This window comes from Zootoca vivipara, chromosome 6, assembly GCF_965207765.1.
Source record: "Zootoca vivipara chromosome 6, rZooViv2.hap1.1, whole genome shotgun sequence".
Lineage (NCBI taxonomy): Eukaryota > Metazoa > Chordata > Lepidosauria > Squamata > Lacertidae > Zootoca > Zootoca vivipara.
Window position 1 is genome coordinate 230,736 of NC_142589.1, and position 22,456 is coordinate 253,191.

The window sequence follows — 22,456 nt, forward strand, 5'->3', positions numbered from 1 at the left end:
AGGTCTGGTAATTGTTGTTCTCTTTGACCTCTAGTGGGAGGGCATTCCACAGGGCGGGTGCCACTACCGAGAAGGCCCTCTGCCTGGTTCCCTGTAACTTGGCTTCTCGTAGCGAGGGAACCGCCAGAAGGCCCTCGGAGCTGGACCTCAGTGTCCGGGCAGAACGATGGGGGTGGAGACGCTCCTTCAGGTATACCTGAAGGTATTTATTAATTGAACTGAGCTGTTCAATCTTATGCCAGTACCTCATCAGCCACACTGGATGCCAGGCTGCTTCCAGGGTTGGTTGAAAGCCTGTAACAGCATAAAGGATACCCAGACCACCACATTCTCCTGCATACACTTACCCAAACCATAATATCCTCCTCAAAGGCCTTGTTCCATGTGTTAACACTCTAGTGAAGTGAGGTGATGGCCGCTCGCAAAGAGATCAGCACTTCAGCTACAGAATAGCCTCACATCTGGCATCTTCTTTTCGGCACCCGATGAAGATCCTTTTATCCATCCAGGTCTTGTAAACAACTTACACTTGAAAATAAAACAGATCTGTGCTCTTTTAACATTCAAGTTCTGCTTGTTTGATCGTCCAAGCTGCTAACTAGTTTTATTTTTCCTCCACTGGAAAGTGAAGTTTATATGTTACAAGTCACTGCATTTTTAATTACTGGGCTTTTTTGTATTTTAACATCTCATTCTTCATTCTGTGAGCTGTTTAGAGATCCCATTCCCAACTGTGATAAGAGTAAAAGAGAACTACATTAAGCCACCCATACACACAGCAGTAAAGAGACTTCAGCATCTGTGTTTATTGTCAAGACACAAAAACAAGTACAGAGAAAAAGGGAGACGAGCATACAATCTTTTTACCAGATCAGGCAAAAAAAATAAATAAATGGGGGGGGGTGTCTTTGAAAGAAGCAATGCTTCCTGGCTACAATATTGCTTCATCACTATTTCAAACAGCCTTCACCAAGCAGGTGTTCAGTAGATCTTTGAGCCTAGATCTACTATCAGCTCCAAAATATCCAAAGTTGTCAGCCAAAATATCCAAAGGGTACCATGTTGGCAAAGGCTGATGTAGGAAACTTCCTCTTCAGAAAGAGGAAGGGTTCTTTTGCAGCCGTTAACTCAGCAGCAGCCCCACAGCCAGATGCTGGCCCCTGCTGAAGCACAGCATTTGGGCGTCAGTGAAAGTGAGGCCCCCACATTCAAAAAATGGGACACTGCAGTGGTTCCCCCCCCTTTAGCAAGGAAGGTACTGGCGTCCCTCGCCATGCTTCGCTTGATGCTCTAGAACCAACATGAAAGGCCACTGTCCAGGATCAAAATACAGAAAGGCACTTGGCATCGTTGGAGGAGCAGCTTGTGGAGGATCACATGCTCCCCCAATTCTGCCTCATACCAAGGCTGACCATTAGTCTGTCTAGGCCAGGAAGTAGATCTCTGGCCGGTTTGGCAAGCGTTTGCTTCTCAATCCTTTAGCAATGGCAACAAATGCAAAAGGCTGCATCACTACTAATTAGACCATTGAATTCAAGAACACTTGGAGTTTGTGAGTCACAAGACCCAGAGGCTCACTATTGTTACTAAAATCAAATTACTGCAATGTGCAGTGAGTAAAAGGCACCCTGTTCATACAAGTGCATCCAGCTCTTAAAGCCACTATTCTTCCACTTAGTGCAGGTGCTGAATCTTGGGGGGTTCAAATAAAACAAAATAGATCATGGAAGCTTGAAGTCTGCCCACCCAACGAAGTGCCTCTCCAAAGCCTTAAAGCAGTTTTTAAAAAACTAGAGGTGCCGGGAGTTGATCCAAGGCTTCCTGCATGCAAAGCATGTGTTCTACCTAGGGCTGCCATACATACATCCAGGTCTTCCTGGACATCACCAGGATTTCAAAGGTGGAATTAATGTCTTGGGGGGGGGGTGTATTTCCTAAAGGTAGTGGTTTGCCCTGCTGGATCTTATGTAAGTCAATTGAAAAATCTCGGGGGTTTTATAAAAAAAAAAACCAACACTCAAGTTTTGGGGTGTCCTGGTTTTTATTTTTTGAAATATGGCAACCCTAGTTCTACCATCATTTGTGGAGGTTGCGACACTGATATAGAAGTAAACTGCACAATCCACTTGAGCATTTGTGGCAGGTCTCACTCCCTAGGGACTACACCCAGAACTCTTATGGAAGCAGTGGGGAAAGCATGCCATCTTCTTCCTCCTTCCACTGCTCACTATCCACAACCCCCACTTGAGGCAACCAGGGAGGCTCCCCCTTGATTACTCCACTAGTTGCACAGAGATCTGTTGAGTCTTTGGCCTGAAGCTGCACCTCACCTCAAGCAGTTACAAAGGCCCAATTGACTTAGCATGGTAATCCAAAACATGGCTTAGCACAAGCGTGTGAGCATGCCGGTTCTGCGAACCTTTGTGTGCCTGCCTGCCTGGTCACGTTGCTGATGGGCTTTGCCCAGCTAAGCACCCCTGGACAAACCATAAGCTGTAAACCATAGGGTACACCATGGTTACAGCTTGTGGTTAGCCAGGAGAGAGTCAAATCGGACCACACACTAAGCCAAATGATGGATTCACTCAGCATAGCAGCAAGAACAGAATCAGAGAGGATCAAAGCTCTTCTTGCACAGTCTGCGTAACTGTGTTAAGCCATGGCTTGGCTTGCATGACATGTGGACCAGGCCAATACAGAATGCTGTTGTCTCATGTGACCACCACCAAGTGCCTCCCTAAACAATAAGAAATACATTTACTTGTTTATATGAAGGAACCTAACATTACAGCCTGTTTCTGAAAAGCAGCTTTTGACAGAGATAGTAGCAAGATTTAAAACACATCCCCAATGAGAAGAACACAAGCTCCCTGCAAGTTCCTCAAGCCGGTTCTCAAAAATCCACTAGTTGCTTTTGAGCAACTTTACCAATCATTTATGAGCTAGGGAATATTTGTAGTTCATATCCCAGCTCTGAAGGCTGTTAAAACAATGGAAGTTTTTGGGTTTTGTTTTTTTAAAAAAAACTTATTACGAGATCATGCTTCTTAGCACAGCAACTCTCAAAATCATCCTTGTAACTAGACTCCCCCCTCCCCCAAAAAATGTGGTTTCTTCTTCCCGCAAAGGATCCATTTTTACAAGGAAGTCAAACTCTTCACTCGGCAGAATCAACACTTCTGCCCTCAAAGGCTCCCTCATGATAAGTGTTCCCTGCGGGTAGGACAAGTGGGATGGGGTCAAAAGAGCAATCTAGCCCAGGATCACTGCAGACAACATGGGGCAGAGAAATTGGGGGGCAAGGTCACTATGTGCCTCCACCCCACCACAATTATTCAGGGCAGGGCACAGGATTTTTTTCTTTAAGGCTCTCCTGGAGGTATGAGGTCTCTCCTGTTTCCCCTTTAACTAGGACAAGTTTATGAACATAATATTTATTGCAAATAATACAAAAGGTCAATTGCATCAGAGATAGAGACAAGCCCATGTTTATCGCTAAATAGAAAAGGCTCCTGAAAAACAATATAATTTGTTAACTAAATTGGGATGAGGTAACATGCAAACCATTTAGACACTTAGGCTCTCTCAAAATCCTGAGCTTTTCTTTTTAAGCATTGGCCTTTTCGGAGATTTTGGCTTATTTGACTCCGTCTTGGGATCTTCCAAGCAGCTGGCTCATAACTTTTCACATTCCATTTTAAATGTGTTAAAAAACAACAACCCAGGTGTAGTGAATTATGATCTGGACAAATGTCAAAGCATTTTAAAGTTCCTTTCGAACTAGGGTTGAGCCAAAAGAGCAAAGGCAGGATTTGTGGTTGTTTTCAGCAGCATTGAAAAGCAAATCCTCCCTCCTCATGGTCCACCTGAGTGCAAGGAAAGTAGTTTGTATCCCACATGGCCAGATCCGGAAGTCCAGCCCTCCCTCTCAATTGAATTTCTTTGCTCTCAGTAAGACAGACGCCACCCTTCAGATTTGGCCATCACAAGGTCCATTACATGATCCTTGATTGCCTGGCAATCCTTGAGAAAAGAGATCACAGAGCCAGCTTTTAAAAAAATGGTAACTAAGGAAGAAAAGTAACATGCTAAAGACAAGATGACCATTAACAGGTTTAGGGAAACATTTTTCTTTCTGCCTTTCCTTGCTCTCTCAAAGCTGAAATGAAGAATATTTAGCACAACCCTAGTTCCAACACACCAAAGTCATTAAATGTCATTATAAAACTTTAGAAGTTGGAAGGAATTCAAAGATGAAAATATGTGCAGTGTGACAGTGACCAGGCTCTCCCCACTTCACAGGAAAAGCACAGCTCATTTCTATAAAGACATTTGTGCAAGCAGATGCACCCCTCCCCCCTTCCACCCATGCACACCCCAAGGTAAGGCACCTCTGCCTTAGTGGGGTCAGAGGTCAGGTCAGGCAACCAAATTCACTGTAAATAAGAAAGCCTTCAAGCATCAGTTTTCAGGTGAAAAATGGTCCTGATGCCAACGGGCCTTTCCTCCTGCCCTGGTGAACCATGGCAAAGGTTAAAATGATGGCACCAATCTGACCATTAAAGGGGGGGGAGCCCATCAGTAGGGAGGAAAGAGGGGACTTCTGAGTTGTATGGAGCGTGTTCAGTGCTGGAGAGCGATGGAGGTAAGAGTCCCCAGAGAATTGGGAAGAGTCGGCTTACATACGGTATATATAAAGGAGGTAATAGCAGCAATAAATGTCAGCAGCATTTTGTCTAAAACAGTAATTTGCCCTTAAAAAAAAAATCCCCACCCACCATCCTTTCTACTTTTCAGTTTTCACATTAACTTCTAGGTGCTCTGGCATAGTACACTGCCTTCCCCATTGCTGTGCAGATCAGTTGTGCGCTCAGGAACTTAACAGCAGGCAAAGATGACTTTCAGGGAAGTGAGGCTACTAGGAGAGGCGGATTTAGGGGAACGCAGCTGGTTCGCCTGCTGAGGGGACTCCACAGGGGGTGCTTCAGCAATGAGGAACAACAGAAGGCGAGAGGTGGGGGGTACCAAATTTTGGCATTGCACAGAGTGCCTCTGAAATGTTAGCCTAAAGTCTGCCACTGCTACCAGTACTGATCTCTGGAACCACCAGCCACAGGCTTCTGGTGGGACCTAGGAAGAAAAGGCACCCTGTCCTTTCCATCACATGGCTGGCTAGCTCAAGAGGATGACTGGCAAGGGAGGCCCCTCATCTGAGTTCCTGTCAATGGGCCAGCTAGTATTAAAAACAAAGGGATTTCCCCCACCCAATCTCCATTAGCAGAGGCAGAGCAACCAGGGGAGGCTCCCAGCTTCGGAAAGAGGAATGAACACATAGTGGCTACCTTTTAGTTGCTGTAGGAGTCAACTGCTTTGTAGCACCTGATTAAAAACATACAGCAGTTTGTCCAGTTAGGAAAGCCAGAAGGTCTCAATTTGTAGTGGGAGGGACAGGATTATAAGGCAGGCTGCCATTTATTTTAGGAGGGAGGGCATTCACATTTGTTTATTCTGCAGGGTGGTGTCTTTGTAAACTAGAGGAAAAATAATAGTAAAGGTATATTTGTGGGTCATAAGGTAAGGATACCTTGGTTTCTTATAGATACAAGTTTCCCTGCTTCCCTTGCCAAGCTAGCTGGTTGGGGCTGATGGGAGCCGTAGACCAAAACTGGAGGGTACTAGGTTGCCCAAGACTGATCTACATGCTAGTTAAGGCATCCCCGTAAAACAAGGTTAGCTAACCTGTGGCCCTCCATATACTGCTGGGCTACAACTCCCATCCCCAACCACTGTCAATTCTGGCTGAGGCTGACAAGAGTTGGAATACAACTTCTGCCAAACTCAGCTTGATCAACATACCGACATTTCAACACCCACTCCACTACTCTGGTTTCCAACCAGTCTCCACAAGGAACAGCAGAGGTGACCAAATCCAGATCTCATGGGCTAAACGTCTCTCCCATCTACATACAGCGATGTGATGAATGTTCACTTCACATTGCATGATCAAGGATATGTCTATAATGCATCAAGTCTCGTAGAAATGCCAGTGTTGAAAACTCACAGTTCAAAGCAGTCAAAGTAGAGCAGAGAGATATGGCTGCCTCCATCATTGGGGGCCCACCCCCAATCCAAAGGCTGCCGTTAGAAGTATAAGATCCAGATGGACAGGAGTCCTCACAGCAGGGCTTCTGGAAACTAGTGCCTGCATAGGCAACCACCCATGCCACCAAAACCAATGGCCCTCCAGAAGGCAGAGGAGGACGCCTCCAAATCAGTAAAAGTGTTTCCGGCTCTGTTCCTGCCATTTGTTGTAGACTATAATTCCAATGACGATGGCAAACACAAGGGCAACCAACGAGAAGAAGACTATCAAGAAGAGAGCAAGGCCACTCATTGGTTCCATTGGAGTCTCTACTGCAAAGGATGGAAACACAGATCAGGCTCAGCTACCAAGAAATAGCCATGAAGAACCTTGTGCCTCTTTGGCTGAATTCCTTGGCCAAACTTAGCTTCACATCAAAAAAGGTCAGCAGAGTGAGTAGGCATGGAGGACAGATTCAGTTCATGGTGGACTGTTAGCCAGAATACCTAGATGGGATCTAAATCTCAGAGGTATTGTGCCTTTGAGTAACAGATTCTGGGAAGAGCAGCAGCAGATCTAGAGATCAAGGACCCATCTAAGCTCAGTGCTTTCTACACCAGGGAAGGGGTGCCTAAGTGGTGGCCCTCTGGATGTTTCTCAGCTACAACTTCCATCACCCCTGATCACTGGCCATGCTGTCTGGGGCTCATGGGAGTTGGAATCCAACCACATCTGGAGGGCCACAGCTCCCCACCTCTGGCTTTCACTTACTTGCACAGCAGTGGCTCTCCAGGGTTTGAGGCAAAATCTTTCCCAAGTCATACCTGGGGATGCTAGGAACTGAAGCTGGAACTTTTTTTCATGCAAGTCATGTGCTATGCCAGGGAATTGTGGCTCTTCCCCACCAACACCAGCGAAGTTGCTTCATCTTCCTGGTCCCAATGCAGACGCACATGTGAATTATCTGGAAAACTCTTATTTCTAGCCTTCAGGGACTTAACATCTGACCTTTGAAACGGACCTCCTTCTGTCAGTCTTACAGACAAGGCCCATTGCTGCACAGGTAAGAATTAACTGTATGATATCAGTATCTTAAGAGAGAAGGACTCCTCTGCAAGCAAGCAAAAGTCTGCACCCCTAAAGCATCTCTTCCTGAAACTCCAGCCCTAAAGCCCCGTCACTCCACCCACCCACCCACACTTACTTCCAGGCAGTTTCATGTTGTCCACCACAGGTAGGAAGACTTCTTTGTCCCGCTTGTCCTCCTCCAGTGTCCGTTGAACAGTCAGTTGGTACAGCTTCAGGGAAATGATGTCATGGTTATCTGGGGCAAAAGAGGAATAGAGAGAAGGAAGACTGTGAGCACAAGGCAGGCAGGCACTCCCCTCACACCTGCTGAAATTCCCCCTTGCGTGGGAGGAAGCACAACCCCTACTGGTTGGCCAGGTAGCCTTCCCACTTGGCTCTCACACATCTCATCTCAGGACTGGCTTGCGACCATTGTTCAAGAACTCTATTTTGTCAATTCCATCTGGGGAAGAGTAGGCAGATAGCTCTTCCCAAACTCCTCACAAATAGGAATGTGGCTGTGTGGCAGTCCTTTAAGCTGGACTTCATTAACATGCTCACATAATGGCAAGAGCACACAGCTGCACAACAGATCCCTTCGGCCAACTTAGATCCACCCTCTCCTTCTCACTGTGCAATGGCAGTTGGCCCTGGGTGATGCGTCCATCCTGGAGTTCTCCCCATGTTCCGTGCACAGCCAGCCATTATTAAACAGGAACAACCAGCTCCGACTTATGGACAGGATTTGCATCTTCAGAGGAGAAACTGTGCAGCTCTTAGGCCACTGGGGTGCAATGGGCAGACAGAGGTCATCACTAAGCAATTAATAACTTATCATAGAAACTTTGGTGAGACATGAGTAAAAAAAGGGTGAATGAGCCCAGTTGGGAGCACTTAAGCGGCCATGTCAAAGTGAGAGGAACCCGCACAAGGCACATGAGTGATGCCCATTTGAAAATGAGACCCATGAAAACACAGCAGGTATGTTTGCAAGTGAAAGGACTGTGAGCTCAGTTCTACTTCTGAAACTCAGTAAGTTCCTAGGTGCAATTTTCTCTTAATTCTAAGTGCACATCTTTGTAGATGTGTGCATCTGTAAGTTGTAATGTAGATCTCACAAGCCTGAAGTCTGCCCTCGCCTGGTCCAGAAAGACCAGACATAGGCAAACTCGGCCCTCCAGGTGTTTTGGGACTACAACTCCCATCATCCCTAGCTAACAGGACCGGTGGTCAGGGATGATGGGAATTGTAGTCCCAAAACATCTGGAGGGCCGAGTTTGCCTAGGCCTGAGAAAGACCATATATCTACAAACAGAACTGCAGGAAAACATGAGAGCCAGCAGCCATTTATGGGTTCACTTTTCCCTGAACTTCTTCATTTTTGCTTCTAGGAGATCTGGCTTTGGACTCTTGAAAAACACAGCAGCAGCAGGAGGAGGAGGAAGAGGATGCTTTCAGCCGGCCTTAAGAGCAGTACCCGACAGGTCCCCGGTGACAGAAGAGACCCCAAAGTAGTAGCCGCGTGGCAAGTGTACTCCTGGGATGTCAATGCAGTCTCTCCATTCATGCTTGCCATCGATATCAAGCAAGACCTGAAAAGAGAGAAGACTCAATCCAAGCTACTCCTTTCTGAGGCCACACCTGAGGAATGCTGGTGGGAATGTGGGATGCAGCAGACAAAGAGCACAGAGAAAGACTCACCGTAAGCCTCCTCTTCACATAGCGGATCACCAGGAATGTGTCGTGGTTCAAGTTGCGCACCATTGCTGTGCATCCACCAAGTTCAGTGGGTCTGCCATCTCTGTCATGGTCATAGGCGAGGGACCCATTGCTCACCATGGCAGAGACGTATGGGAACACCCGCTGGAAGAGAAGGGAGGAACTGCAGGTCAGCCAGCTATTTGCACACTGCTCTGTCAAAGGTCTGGTCACATCCAGTGGACAATGGAGGAGAAACACGCATGCAGGGAGCCAAGCAGGACAGAGACAGAACCCAACATGAGCATTAGCAGGGCTGGGACTTACTCTGGACAAGCAAGCACAGATCAGCACAAACTACTCCTACGTCTGAACAAAAGTTAAGGTCTAAAAAAAGGGTCAGACAACACCACTCACTCCCATAGGAGGCAGTGATGGAGAAAAGCTATCACTGTCTACCATTCATGATGCCCAAGTTCCGCCTCCATGTTCAGAGCCAGTAATGCTTCTGAATGCCCGTTGCTGGAAGTCACAGGAGAATGTGCTCTGGTGCTCAGTTACTTGCAGGTCACCCACAGGCACAGCAGAATTAGAGGAGGCACACCCCAAATTCTGGAAGGGTGTGTTCTGATGCTCTCAAAACACATTGAGTCTCACCTAGCAAATAGGTACAAAACTAACTACTGTACTCTACAAAGATATAAAATGCCCACCACCAGCTTAAGCAACTGTAGCACAGCTTGAGCCAACAGGCTGCTCCACTTGACTAAACAATAGGCTGGAGACTTCCTGGTTACCACAAGGTGGCTACGGACATAGAGTGCAGTTCTCCGTGAACGGCTCAATTGTCGTGAGAGAACACAGGCCCTTTGCCAACCTCACGGAAGAACTTAACAGTGAGGCTTGTGCCCCATGAAATTCTTCTAAGAGATGCATCTTGCCCTTTTAGACTATACATTTCTGACCAGGCAACATTAATGTATCACTTCTGATATCTGCATCAAGTGTTGTTAAGCATACCACCATTCAGCACAAGCCTAGAAACACGGAGTGCGGAACTGAGCACAGAATTCCATTTCTCAAAACTTCATGTTTATTAAAATAATAATCCTCAAATTTCTAAGCCATATGATTTATTTAAAAAATACCGTATATTCCGGCGTATAACACAACTGGGTGTATAAGATGACCCCCAACTTTTCCAGTTAAAATATAGCGTTTGGGATATACTCGCCGTATAAGAAATACGACCCGGCGTATAAGACGACCCCCGACTTTTGAGAAGATTTTCCTGGGTTAAAAAATAGTCTTATATGCAGGAATATACAGTATATGCTTGAAAGCCTGTAAGAGCCCCCACCCCCCAGCCAGCATCAAGTCAGTCAAAAGCACAGATTCTGTTTCACTGTTATCCACTGATAGACCTGCCCTCCTTTATGGATTTGCCTTAACTCCCTTTAAAGCCATCTAAAGCAGTGAGCATCGCCACACTTTGAATACTGTGAGTTTCATAATTTTTTAACAAAACACTTGTCTGTCCTAAACCCACCATGCAAGGTCTTATGCTAAAGGGAAGAGGTGAGAAGGGAGAAGTTTATAAACTCATGCATGGCATGAAGAAGGGAAACAGAAATGTTGGCTCTCTCTCTCAAAACGCTAGAACTCATGGACATCAATGAAGCTGAATGCTGGATAAAGTCAAGTCCTCCTTCACACAAAGCATCCTCGCTCCCAACCTGGAAAGCTTTAAAAGAGGACTGGACAAATGCATGGAGGTGGGGGGGGTACTGATGCCTCCAAGGTCAGAGGCTTCTGAGTACCAGTTGCTGGAAGGCACAGAGGGGGAGAAGGCTCTTGCACTTGGTTCCTGCCTCAAGGCATCTGGTTGGCCACCATGAGAACAGGATGCTGAACTAGATGGGCCACTGATCGGATCCAAAAGGCTCTTATGTTCTTCAGTGGGCAAAAGACCTCTCCATAAAGCCCTGCCTGCATCTTAGTACAGAAAGACCCTACCATGTATCTCCACAGACAACTGTACCCTACATAACAGTGGAAGTGGCTCTCAGAAAGTCACAGTGTGTCACTTTTCATTTTAACTAGTCCAAGTTCATCTTGGACAATCACCCCCATCTACAGATTATGAACTGAAGCCTGCACCCTGTGGTTAGAGCTTGTGGTTTGCCCAAGGTCAGCTGACAAGTCTGAGATTTGAACACAGAGGTCACTATGCTCCAAATGCATTAAACTGATGAGACTCACAAGAGAAGGCAGGGGAAAATATCCCAGTAACTACACATATAGCAAAGCCAGATCTGCGGGAAAAGGATGGTGAAGAATGGAAAGATAGAGGGTGGTCCAGTAAAACAGGCTGTCATTCAATAATTGTTGCTCTGGTTCCAAGCACTGGAGTTTCCCTGACCTGGGATATTGGCAGACATAAAACCCAAAAGCAGTAAGAGAGGCGACTGGCAAAGAGAATGCTATAAGCTTGATGCAAGGCTAGGAGAGCATCTTCAAGTACCTGGTTTCCTGAGGAATACCTCTTCTTCTGGGCCTGAGAATCCAGAACAGTTATTGCAAAGCAAGGGAGAGAGGGAGGGAACGAAGCAAGAGACGGTCATCCAACAGACAGTCAAACATTGACCTGTAAAACTGCACACCACCACTCAACCGTGGGCAGGCTTGACCAAGATCCATATTGGGGAAAGCCTTGGCAACTATTCATATGCCTGGAATTGATGGTCAGGGATATTTTGATACAAATCTAAAGAAACTCTGTAAAAGCGCAGGTGGGGATATTTAACCACAAATGGGCTCAATGATATGAACTGAAGTACCAAGCAGGAATCGAGCCAAACCATGTGCTTGCATATATGCAATGGAGAGGGTTGTGTTTTTCAAACTGCAAATCCCAACAATTTAAAAAAGACAGGCAGCTTTTAAATCCTGTCCAGCATACTTTATTTTTAAAATTGTTTTTATTAAATATCTGCTTGGGTTACAAAAGTACATACATAGTTTGTTTTCAGATCTTGAAGTCCTTTCTACAGATCAGTTATATTTGATGTGAGACTTTAATGTTGCATACAGTATCAGCATACTTCTTGACCCACAAAGCTCACCAGCTTCGTAAGCAGTGCCGCCGCCACCTCCCAGCAAGTCATATGCACCAGGTTCTTTGCACATTTGCCGGATGCACCAGACAATCAACTGAATCAGATGGCCAAGGACACCTGTGGCCCAAGAGATCCACCTACAGTGATGGCTCCCTGTTGGACCAGCATTTCATCCAGAGGGGCGTCTTCACCTCCATCCACTGCTGGTCTCAGCTGGCAACAGGCAGCGCTGCTGCTCCTGAATCTGGATCACTCTCCTCATTCCTAACTACAGGGAGGCACCAAAGTGACTCCCCCTTCAAGGAGGATGCCCGTCCCCTGCCTGAGGTATGCCTAGCTCAGTAGCTCATACAGAGGCGGAGCGGGTGAGGCTGTTCTGAGGCAGGCAAGTGAATTTACAATAAAACTCTTGGGCATACAAGTAAAATGAGCCTTCTTTTTCAATGGGGGGGGGGAAAGAGGTGCTTCACTTTCCCCACCCAAGAGTATGCTCACACTGGCCAAGACCTGTTCAGTATTTCCACAGCAAGGCCAACCAGTTGTTGTTGGTTTTTTTTAAAAAAAAAAGGTCTGAAACTGCAGTGTCTCATTGTGCAGCAAGTCTGCTTGCCATTTGAAAAGGAGAGATCCAAAGTAAACATGGGAATTGGTAGTTTTGTTGCTGCAGAGCTGCTCTGCTCCATAAGAAGGTGAGCCCTGTGTTCTCACTACAGGGCATGCCACATTCTGCAAAGGATGGTCCATGGTACAAACAATTTGATTCTGGAAGCCATGTTAAGAGGTCTTGATTTAAACTGACCTGTGGTGGCCAGGGAATGGGAGAGAGAGAAGGGAGGGGAGGGAGAGAAAGAGATGGAGACCTGCCTTGGAATGGGGTCATTAGTTAAACTGTATTACTGAACTTGCCCACCCTTGTTCTGAACAACTTTCCCCAACCCGGTGCCCTCCTGATGCCTTGGATTACAACTCACATCAGTCCTAGAAGACACCAGGCTGGAGACTGCAATTTCAGAACACTGGGCACAATATTCAACATAGCACATCACAGCTGTACAGAACATCTGGCAATTCCAACCAGTTTAACTTTCAGAACAGAATCAGATGGCAAAATTTTCCTAGATTTTATAGCTTTAGGTACCAGGAAGGGATTAAAACATTTGATTCCAATGAAGAAAAACTCCCTGCACATACAAAAATAGAATTGAAAACATAGAATCAAAAGCAAGCAGCATTGGCTTGGAATAACTAGTCAGGTGGTTTGGGGATTTACAGGTTAGGCATTATCGTAGTTGGGGATTAAACTCAGAAAAGGTTTTGCATTGACAGAGAAGCTGCAATATGGCAGCAAACCTGCTAGCAGGATATCATTTAGGGCACCAGACAGAAGCTCCTCAATTCTGACTTGGTAAAAAGAAAAGGGGGCAGATATAATAGTCACTGATTCAAGACAAGGTTCCTTCATAGTTCCTCAGATATATGATGCATGCACACTCCCATGTACAAAAACATTTGCATCAATCTCAGTATAGAAGACAGGAACCAATAAGGATCTTGCAAGTTAAGGAATGTATTTTAAATGGCTGGCTAGACCAGGCATCGGCAACCTCCGGCCCACGGGGACTCACCAAGCGGCGCCAAAAAACGTGTCTACACAGCCGCAGAAGCAATTTCTGGCGCTGCTGACATTTTGGAAATGGGAAATCACTTCTGCGCAGCTGCGGACATGCGCAGAAGCCATTTCCGGTGTTCCGGAATATGGGTAGCGCGGCACCGGAAATCGCTTCTGCGCCTGTATGGCCCATGTCCAGCCCATGGACAATAGTCCGTGGGAATACTCCGGCCCATGGGCAGAAAACGTTGCCAACGCCTGGGCTAGACCACCTTTTTTTAAATGAAGAGTTACCACATTTCTAGTCCTGGCTTTGTCAGCCTGGTACCCAGGAAATACCTGGGACTGCATCTACCACCAGCCACAACGTGGTCATATGCTCATCATCTGAGGCCCCTTTTTGTGTGCTTCCTCCACAAGGTCCAGAAGGTGGCAACTCGAGAACAGGCCTTTTCTGCAGTGGTGGCCCATTTGTGAAATGCTCTTCCCTAAGGAGAATCACCTGGCGCTTTCATTAAACATCTTGAGGCACCGGGTGAAAACGTTCCTCTTCAACCAGGTCTTTAGCCTTTAACTATCTGTGGCCTTTTAGAAGTGGGCCAGATGTTTTAAAATGTATTTCTTTCTCCTCTTGGTTTTAATGGGGGTTTAGTTGGTTTGGTCACTTTAGGTTGCCCTGGGCAAGATAAAGCAACTAACAAATTTATTAATAAATAATACTTTGCTTTGGATCATGGGGAACCATGGCCATGTTGGTGGAGGCTGTGGGGAGCTGTCATCCAAAACACTGAGTGGGCATGAAGCTCAAGAAAGCTGGGCTGGGAAAAAGCTGGGAAGCACATGGGAAAAGTTGGTTGAAGCAAAGCTAAATATATATTTCCTGTCATTGGGGTGTGTGGCTTCAGTGCACAGTTTCTCAGCCCTTCAGATGAGTAGCAAAAAGCAATGCTTATGAAAAACTGAATTGATGGAGACCATGACAAATTTACATTGTGCTGGAAGTATTAAAATCCTGCACTCTAAACACACAGATCATCCTATTTGTGGTTCATTTTGTTTCATTCATGGCCAGTTACAGACCCTGAACCAGCTAGTAAGCAGACAGCAGACTAGGCACTTAAAAAAACCAAAACCTTTATCCCATTGCAATGGACACCCCCGGACACTGAACAACAAGGATTGTCCCCCACCCCACCCCGCTCTCCCACTGCTTTAACCGCTGTTCCAAGGCCACCTTACCTCCTGCTGCTTTTCCTCGTTTGGGTAGGTGTCTACAAACACTCCCAGCCCTAGAAAGTTATCCTTGCTCCCGAAGACAGGCCCTAGAACAGATGTCAGGGTGTTCACCATCAGCTACCACCAGCTGCTGCTTTCTAGCATTTTACTCCACCACTTGTGGAGCAAGCAGAAGTTTGAGATAAGCAGGCTTATTCCCCCCAACCAAACTACAGAAGACCTGGCTTCCCGTTTACACAACTTTTGGAAAGATTTATTAAACTTTATAGCTTATTTTGAACAATGCAAATCTACAGCAGAGAAGTGCAAGGTTCTCATGCCTGTATTCAATCGTCATCCATCTCCAAAATCAGCACATTTTGAAGTCAGTGATGGCTAACTCTGAAATGGACCCTGGAGCAATCCAACATGGTTCTTGGTGGGTTTACCAGACTTTAGTCAAGTTTTGAGCAAGAGATACAAATTTAACGCCAAAGTGAAGTGCTTTCAGTGTGTAAAAGCACCCACAATCAAATGTTGCATCTCTTGCTTATGAATACAAGTACATATATTTGCATGTAATGTCGTTAATCAAGTGGGGGGGGAGCAGTAACCTAGTCATTCATAGAAGTTGTTCCTGTAGAGTAGTCATTTCCAGCCTGACGCCCTCCAGATGTTTTGGGCTACAGGCAGACCAAAAGATTTGGAGGGCAGCAGGTTGGAGATGGCTATTATGCAGCAACTCACACTTTAGGACTCTGGCTCACTGCCCAGAGAACAGTATGGCTCTTGAGAATGCCTCTCCCATTTAAAGCTACAGCTCAGTCAAACTGGTTTTGGTTGAAAAAAATGCCACCTTATCCCCCGAGTCAGGGGTCAGGAATAGGCTCCAGCAGGCAGGCCAAACCCTTCTCTCTCCTTTACCTGCCACCTGCCCACAGACCAAGTTTGACAGGTGGGCAGGGTCACTCCTCTGACATCACAACAATGTCAGGTGACCTATTTTTGCCTTTGTAGTTTGAAACCAAACCATGTGGTCAAAGGCACAGCCCTGTACTTTGCAAAGCCAACCATCAGCTGACCATTGTGTGCACAGTGCTTTGCAAGCCCCGACAATCAGGTGAAAAGCAAAGTGCTGTTTAGGGGTTTTGCAGTTGCTACTGTTCAGGTGCCTGCAAACTCACTTTCGACTCAGCTGTGCCTTTACCTGCCCTACAGTCGCCTCCATAGAAGCCATCAGATGCAAGAGAGGTTGGGCATGGCTTAGTCCAGGCATCCCCAAACTGCGGCCCTCCAGATGTTTTGGCCTACAACTCCCATGATCCCTAGCTAACAGGACCAGTGGTCAGAGAAGATGGGAATTGTAGTCCAAAACCTCTGGAGGGCCGAAGTTTGGGGATGCCTGGCTTAGTCAAAGCAGCCTCAAAGGCCTAATGTGAGACTGGGTGGGCTAATAAGAGGTTCCCCACGGCCGTCCTAAGTGCCAACTTCTTCAGGGATCTTCTACATTAACTTGTTTGAGAGACACACAGTGTGAATGCATCCAGTTACTGGGGGCAGGAGAAGTGATCAGCGTCCATTTATGGCCAAAACAAATTTATCGTGTGGCATTAGGCAAAGCACAGAATCTCAGGGGTTGTCCTTCCTTAACACTCTAAAGCCACTAGCCTAGAACCGGATGAGCAGACGTTGGTGTGGGCACCATTAGTTATCTCCCAGTGCACTTTCAGTTGAATCCCCTGACATCACAATGAAAAAAAATATGGAAAGATTATTTGGGTTCCCACTACAGACTGAAGAGGCAACCTCCTTTCCAGTTATGTTCACAACTTAAATTAGTACTAGCTTGCCAACTTTAGCAGTGCAAAACAATTGCAGCAAGAAAGCAGTAAGAAGGAATTGATTAATATTTATTATTATTATTATTATTATTACTACTACTACTACTCATTGGGGGGGGGAGAATGCAGGAGCTGGGGTTTTAACTCAGCAGCTTTAAGTATCTTGCCTTACAGCAACTACAAAGGAAGAAAACCTAAACTGGAAAAATGGTCCTCCATTCAATAAACTCCTTTGTTTGAGGTAGCTTTTAGCTCACTTCCCATCCATTACACAAGAAAGGAAGTCTCCCAGGGCCTTGCAAATGCAAGAGAAGATGTTAATATACACACCCAAACCCCAACCCACAGCAAGCTGATCTGTGCTATCAGAATCTAGAGACAGGTGCAAAGCAGGCAGGTGGCTCACAATATGCTATGGATCTGCGTGAATTTGGTCCCTTGAGCAGTGGCTTGTGGTTTGGCAATGCACTCGAGAGAAAAGTCTTTTACCTGGCTGCATTCGGTCCTTTGTGTACCAGATTGCAAAGCCATCTCCATTCAGATTCTTCTTTCCTTGCCCGTGGATTTTGAAGTGTACCTGCATCTCCCAGTCTCTCAAGTAACAAGGCTGCAGAAAGTGGAAAGGGGACAGGGAGAAGACAATGTATTTGTGATATCGGGGACAACTATTCCAACATCTGCCACACAAGCACATAAGAAAAAAGGAGACTTTTGGTCACATTTACACTACAAATTTAATTTAGCTTTAAAACCAGATTTGTTAAATGGCTTTCCACCAGGAACAAAAGTATTCCAAAAGCACTGCGCATTCTGTTATCAACCCTTATTTTTAACATACTTTGAATGAATCTACTTTGCATGCAGAAGGTCCCAGGTTCAATCTCTGCTATCTCCAGGTAAGGCAGGAAGAGGACCTCATCTTAAACCCTGGGCAGTAGGCAATACTGTACTGAACTAGACACTTTGTGCAAGAAAGCTCCCCATGTTCCATAGCACAAAAGGACAGGCCCCTGCCCTGAGAGGCTTACCATCTAAATTTGGCATAGGAAAGTGATGTCAAGTTATGAACCTTATTGCCACTGAAATACAGTAGTAAGGCAGCCAGCTGATAAAATGCCTGCAAATTTCTACACTGAATATGGCCAGTGCCAATGTTTGCTGAACCTCTGGGACAGCAGGCAGAAAAAGGGAGTTGGCCAAACATAACATACAAATGATGAAACCCAGTCTGCTTTTGGATAGTATGAATAAACACTGAGCTTCTAACAGTTTCTGATGTCTGCAAAGTCCAGGCCATTTAATACCTTAATTGGTCAATATTCACTATCACATTTCCTGAAGTAAGAACAAAAGAAGGGTCTTGCTGGATTGGATCCAATGCCCTTCTAATCCTGAATTATTTCCAGAAGCATTCAGATAAGATTGCCCTAGGAAGCTGAAAAGCAGAGGCTCTGAATATTAGGAAATCATTCATATTGTGATACAACCTACACCCTGCCCAAATCTCCTCCTCAACGTAACTATTACAGGTAGTCATGCAGTGGAGAGGGAGCACACCTCCAGGAATTTTCAGAACAGAAGCAATAACATCTGCTGGAGCAAGAGGGTAAATGATTGATCCCCTTTGCTTTGGCAAGTGAATGAAGTAATAACAAGGCTTTCAAGTTTTGAAATTGTTTGTGAAGATTAGCATAAAGGAAGTTGGAGAAAGAGGAAATAATCAAATAGAGGGTGGATGCTGCTTGACTTTTCTTTGTTGATGTTCCTATTTCATTCTTGGCAAAACCAAATTTGGTAAACAAGGAGACAAAGGTCACAACTCTATATTTTAAGACTGTGGGGAGAATGTTTGGATACTCTCCAATATACCCAGTGGTCAGATTTAAAGCTTAGTCTTTGAAAAGTGAACAAACAGTGCCTAGAAGTGGGCCTCCCTGCTCCCTACAGCCCACTCCAGCTGAGCGTTAAGTCACAGAATTCTTCACAAACCAAAGCATCTAGACTATCTTCTAGGATAGTCCTGTGCAGGGTTCGAAAATAGCCAGGTGCCAGGAACATCTTTGCACCTGGCTATCAACCACTTGTGACCAAGTGAAGATGCCTGGGCACCACAATGGCACCTGTCATCTCCACTACCTAGAGATGCATGCCTGGGAATCATTGAATCTTGACTGTTTAACACACTAATACCACACCCTGTAGAATTCTATCAGTTATATTTTATCTGCACAGTCAGAGTGAATTTCAGGAACCAAATGCTTTTTTTGTGCAGCCTGAACAGGAGCAGGGAACAATGTTACAGTATAGTTAAGTGTTGCAGTTTGTCTTCACTTACCCCACCCCACTGCCCTGCTCACAGTTGTGAAGAATATTCTTAAGTTATGAATGGTTTGTGTCACCATTAAGAAAAATAAGTTGAAATATGTGGACTGTCTCTGGATAAAGTGACTTTTCTTCTCAAAGACTTTTCTTCTTAAAACCTTAGTTCAAGGTTGTCATCTGAACTAGCCAGATGTTTAACTGAGAATCGATCAGTCAGTCCATCATTTGAAAAGTAAGACTTTAGAGCTGCCTTACCCCAAAATGGCAACTAGACATTCCGTTCTGGTGACTTCAACCCTGGTTTAAGGAGCTTTTTGGCAACATATATCCAATTTCCTAACACTGCTCTTGTGTTGTCATGGGCATTTGAAGCAAGCTTTTTTGGTTTTAAATACCAGTTTACTGAACCAGCAATGGAGAATGGCACATCAGTCAGCAAGCCCAGCACCAGAAAAGCTGAAGGTTGCTTTACTGCTTGGAAGCTCACTTTTAAAGTCATTTCTGATCTTGAAAATAAACATGAGCCACACAGTAATTTCAATATAGAGCTCTGGTATAAACAGAACTTTGTAACCAACGCAACTTGGCTTTGAAACATAGTTTGTTTCACATCTAATTTTGCCTGCACTCCATAATATTTTTCAGCACATTAGACACTCTAAATATTAATCCTCGCAGGAATTCATTATCATACTATGAATTGCCTCCCCCTTCACTGCTTTAGTTTCAGATAGGGTAACATCAACAAGAGAAGAATTTACAAGGCAATTATTTCTGGTGTAATGAAGCCCTAGAGCCCACCTGCAGGCAATTAGAGGAAAATAAGCCTTACCACCCTGTTCCAGAGAGCGCCCTGCTTGCTCTGAATATCTGGAGTGAGACGAACAAACTGGGTCATCACCATTGCATTGCCCATAAGTTCCCAGAGAGAGGAGCTGGCTGATCCTACACCTGAAAAAGTGAGGAGCAGAGCATTTAAGTCATAATCCTAAAAACAGCTCTTTCATCACAGCTTAGTACAACAAAGAAAGTAAAGCAACAATGAATCTGTGCAACTGAAAGGATACAGAGACAGCACCCAATTTGCTTTCTCAGTGACTGGGGAAAGCCCAGCCCATCATTATGTTTTCCCATACAGGTGAATGGTTGACAGTCACTTCTACTGGGAGAAGTGCTTTAATTCATTTGAGGGCAATTAACCCAGCAAGAGTCAGAGTGTCACTTGCCCTGATCTAGATCCTACAGAACGTGCCATGAGGCTCTGTGCACAGACATACTGTACACTGCAACCACCGCCGATGTGCCCCAGTCATACCAGCATAAAAGCCCACCCAGTCACAGGGAGAGGCACTCTGCTGGTCATTCTATTTTCTGTATTGTTTCTTAATTTTGTATACCACCCTTCATCTGTAGATCTCAGGGCAGCTCAGAGCACAAAAATACAAGAACAAGAGTTCACTGCATACAGGCAGAACTTCAATCACACCCAGAATTTCTGAAGGGTTTTGCACAAGGAAAAAGGCTTCACTTGTTGCATTCAGAACTTAAATATAGCTACGACAGCCTCCTTTCCATCTAGTCTCACTAGATATTGGGATGCACAGCCTACTCCACAAGGGGCTGCTACTCCACCACCACCCCTCTTCTGTGCCTTGAATAGTTAGTTGCACAGAGCAAAAACGGAGCAGCTTTGCATTCCCACTAGGTGCCTTTCAGAGGAAAGGTTTCCACCTGTTGGATTTCTTATGTGCATGAGGCTGCTCATGGCAAAGGAGCAGCCCAAACATGCAGCCCCACCTTTTCCTTCCATGAGCCACCCTCTCTCTCCCCACCCCCGCCCCAAAGCGGGGTATCGCCTCCTTCCCCAAGCAGCACCACTGAACACCTGCACAACTGGCCAACACCCAACAGGTAATGCACCATTCAGCCTTCAGTGCCTACGTCGCTTTTGAACAGCTGCCTAGCAGGCAGACATCCAACGGGGGAAGCGACCCCCAACAGGTAAGGCGAGATCGGGAGGGGGGAGCCCAGCGAGGGAGGCCTGTCCCGGCAACAGCGCCGCTGGGCTTGAAGAAGCTGCACCGGGAGGATCCCTGCCTGCCGTGAGGAGAGCGGCGGCAGCTCACCCTGGTAAGGCTTGGTGAGGGAATGCTCCCGCTTCAGGTGCTCCTCCATCTGCTCGGCCCGGGACCCCGGAAGCGGAAGCAGCAGCAGCAGGAGAAGCGGCGGCGGCGGCAGGCAGAGCCCCTGCAACCCTGCGGGGCCCCGGCCGCCTTTCCGCGGTCGCCCCGCCGCCTCGCCCGCTGTTGCTGCCGCCGGCGCCGGCGCCATCTTTGTCCGTCCTTCAGCCTCGGCGGGGCTCTTTAAGCACAGCTCCGCCTCACGTCTCCTCCCACGGCCAGTAACGGACGCCGCTTTCATTGGTTCTCCCTTTAGGTACCTCCCATTTCCGCGTCGTGCGCGCAAGTCTGTTGGCTGGAGTGCACGCCCGTTTAGCAGAGACGGCGAGGTTCTCGACAGCTTCGCCGGAGACTTTATCCGCGGAGGAGTCTGGGAAATGTAGTCTGTCGTTCCTGCTTAAGCCCGTTTTCGGAGGCTTACGGGAAGGATGCTCAGCGCGGTCTGGTCGGGGTTCTGCTCCGCTAGATGTCTTCGAAGGTTTTTAATTGGCAGGTCCACGCCATGCATTTAAAGCGAATTCGATGCACATTTAAAGTACAAGGCTTCCTCATCCCCACCCGCCAGAATCCTGGGAGGTGCAGTTTGGGCTGGGAATTGTAGCTCCGTGAGGAAGAAATTACATAGAAATTATTTTTCAATGTCCAATTAATGCTGGCAGGAAGTCAAGGTCGAAAGCACTGCACTGGTTGCCAATATGCTACCAAGCCCATTTGGGAATCTGGTTGCCTGAGAGACAGATCAGCTTGAATGTTAACATGGGCTAGGATGTACCGGGTAACAGAAGTAGGCAACCCAGCGGAGAGTCTTCTTGGCGGCTGCATCCCAGCTCTAGCTCGCCTTCATCCCTCTGAGATTCGCCAACACAATTGAATTGTCACTGCCAAGTGAAGACTTGGGTCTACCACTTTAATAGTCTTGGCTTCCTCCAAAGAGTCGTGGGAACTGTAGTTTACTTCTCCCAGCACCCTTCACATAGTAATTTATACTTTCCACACCAATTTTTCCATCAAGAAACCCCTGCGGATTTGCCATGGAATGCCTGCATGTCAAAGAGAGATGTGTGAACCAGTATATCCCAGGTCAGTCACTGAGCTGACCAGGAAGAGGGCGCTTCAGAAGCCCAACTGACTTCAACTAGGGTCACATCCCCACCATGCATTTAAAGCACATTTATACCAATTTAACAGCCTTGGTTTCCCTCAAAGAACCCTGGCACTGTCCTTTACCCCACACAGAGCTACAGGTCCTGGGATTATTCAAAGTCGTCACCAGTCTCATGCTGTGGAATACTCTTCCATAAATGATTCTACACTAATTTCTG

At 46.3% G+C, this 22,456-nt stretch overlaps 1 protein-coding gene across 2 annotated transcripts; it reads right to left on the minus strand.

Annotated features, from left to right (window-relative positions):
* Nucleotides 1-782: 782 nt before the first annotated feature.
* LMAN2L (lectin, mannose binding 2 like) lies at nucleotides 783-21,320 on the minus strand. Of its 2 annotated transcripts, XM_035118468.3 has the most exons (9): nucleotides 21,081-21,320; nucleotides 19,787-19,905; nucleotides 17,122-17,239; nucleotides 14,816-14,898; nucleotides 11,373-11,405; nucleotides 8,852-9,013; nucleotides 8,628-8,742; nucleotides 7,287-7,406; nucleotides 783-6,414 (listed from the first exon to the last, which is right to left on the minus strand). In XM_035118468.3, exons 1-9 carry the CDS (start codon nucleotides 21,283-21,285, stop codon nucleotides 6,272-6,274), a joined length of 1,098 nt encoding a protein of 365 aa, XP_034974359.3. In that variant the 5' UTR covers nucleotides 21,286-21,320; the 3' UTR covers nucleotides 783-6,271. The 2 variants fall into 2 exon arrangements, with proteins under 2 accessions (XP_034974359.3, XP_034974360.3); XM_035118469.3 differs by lacking the exon at nucleotides 11,373-11,405 and having other exon boundaries at nucleotides 21,081-21,306.
* Between the last annotated feature and the right edge of the window lie 1,136 nt (nucleotides 21,321-22,456).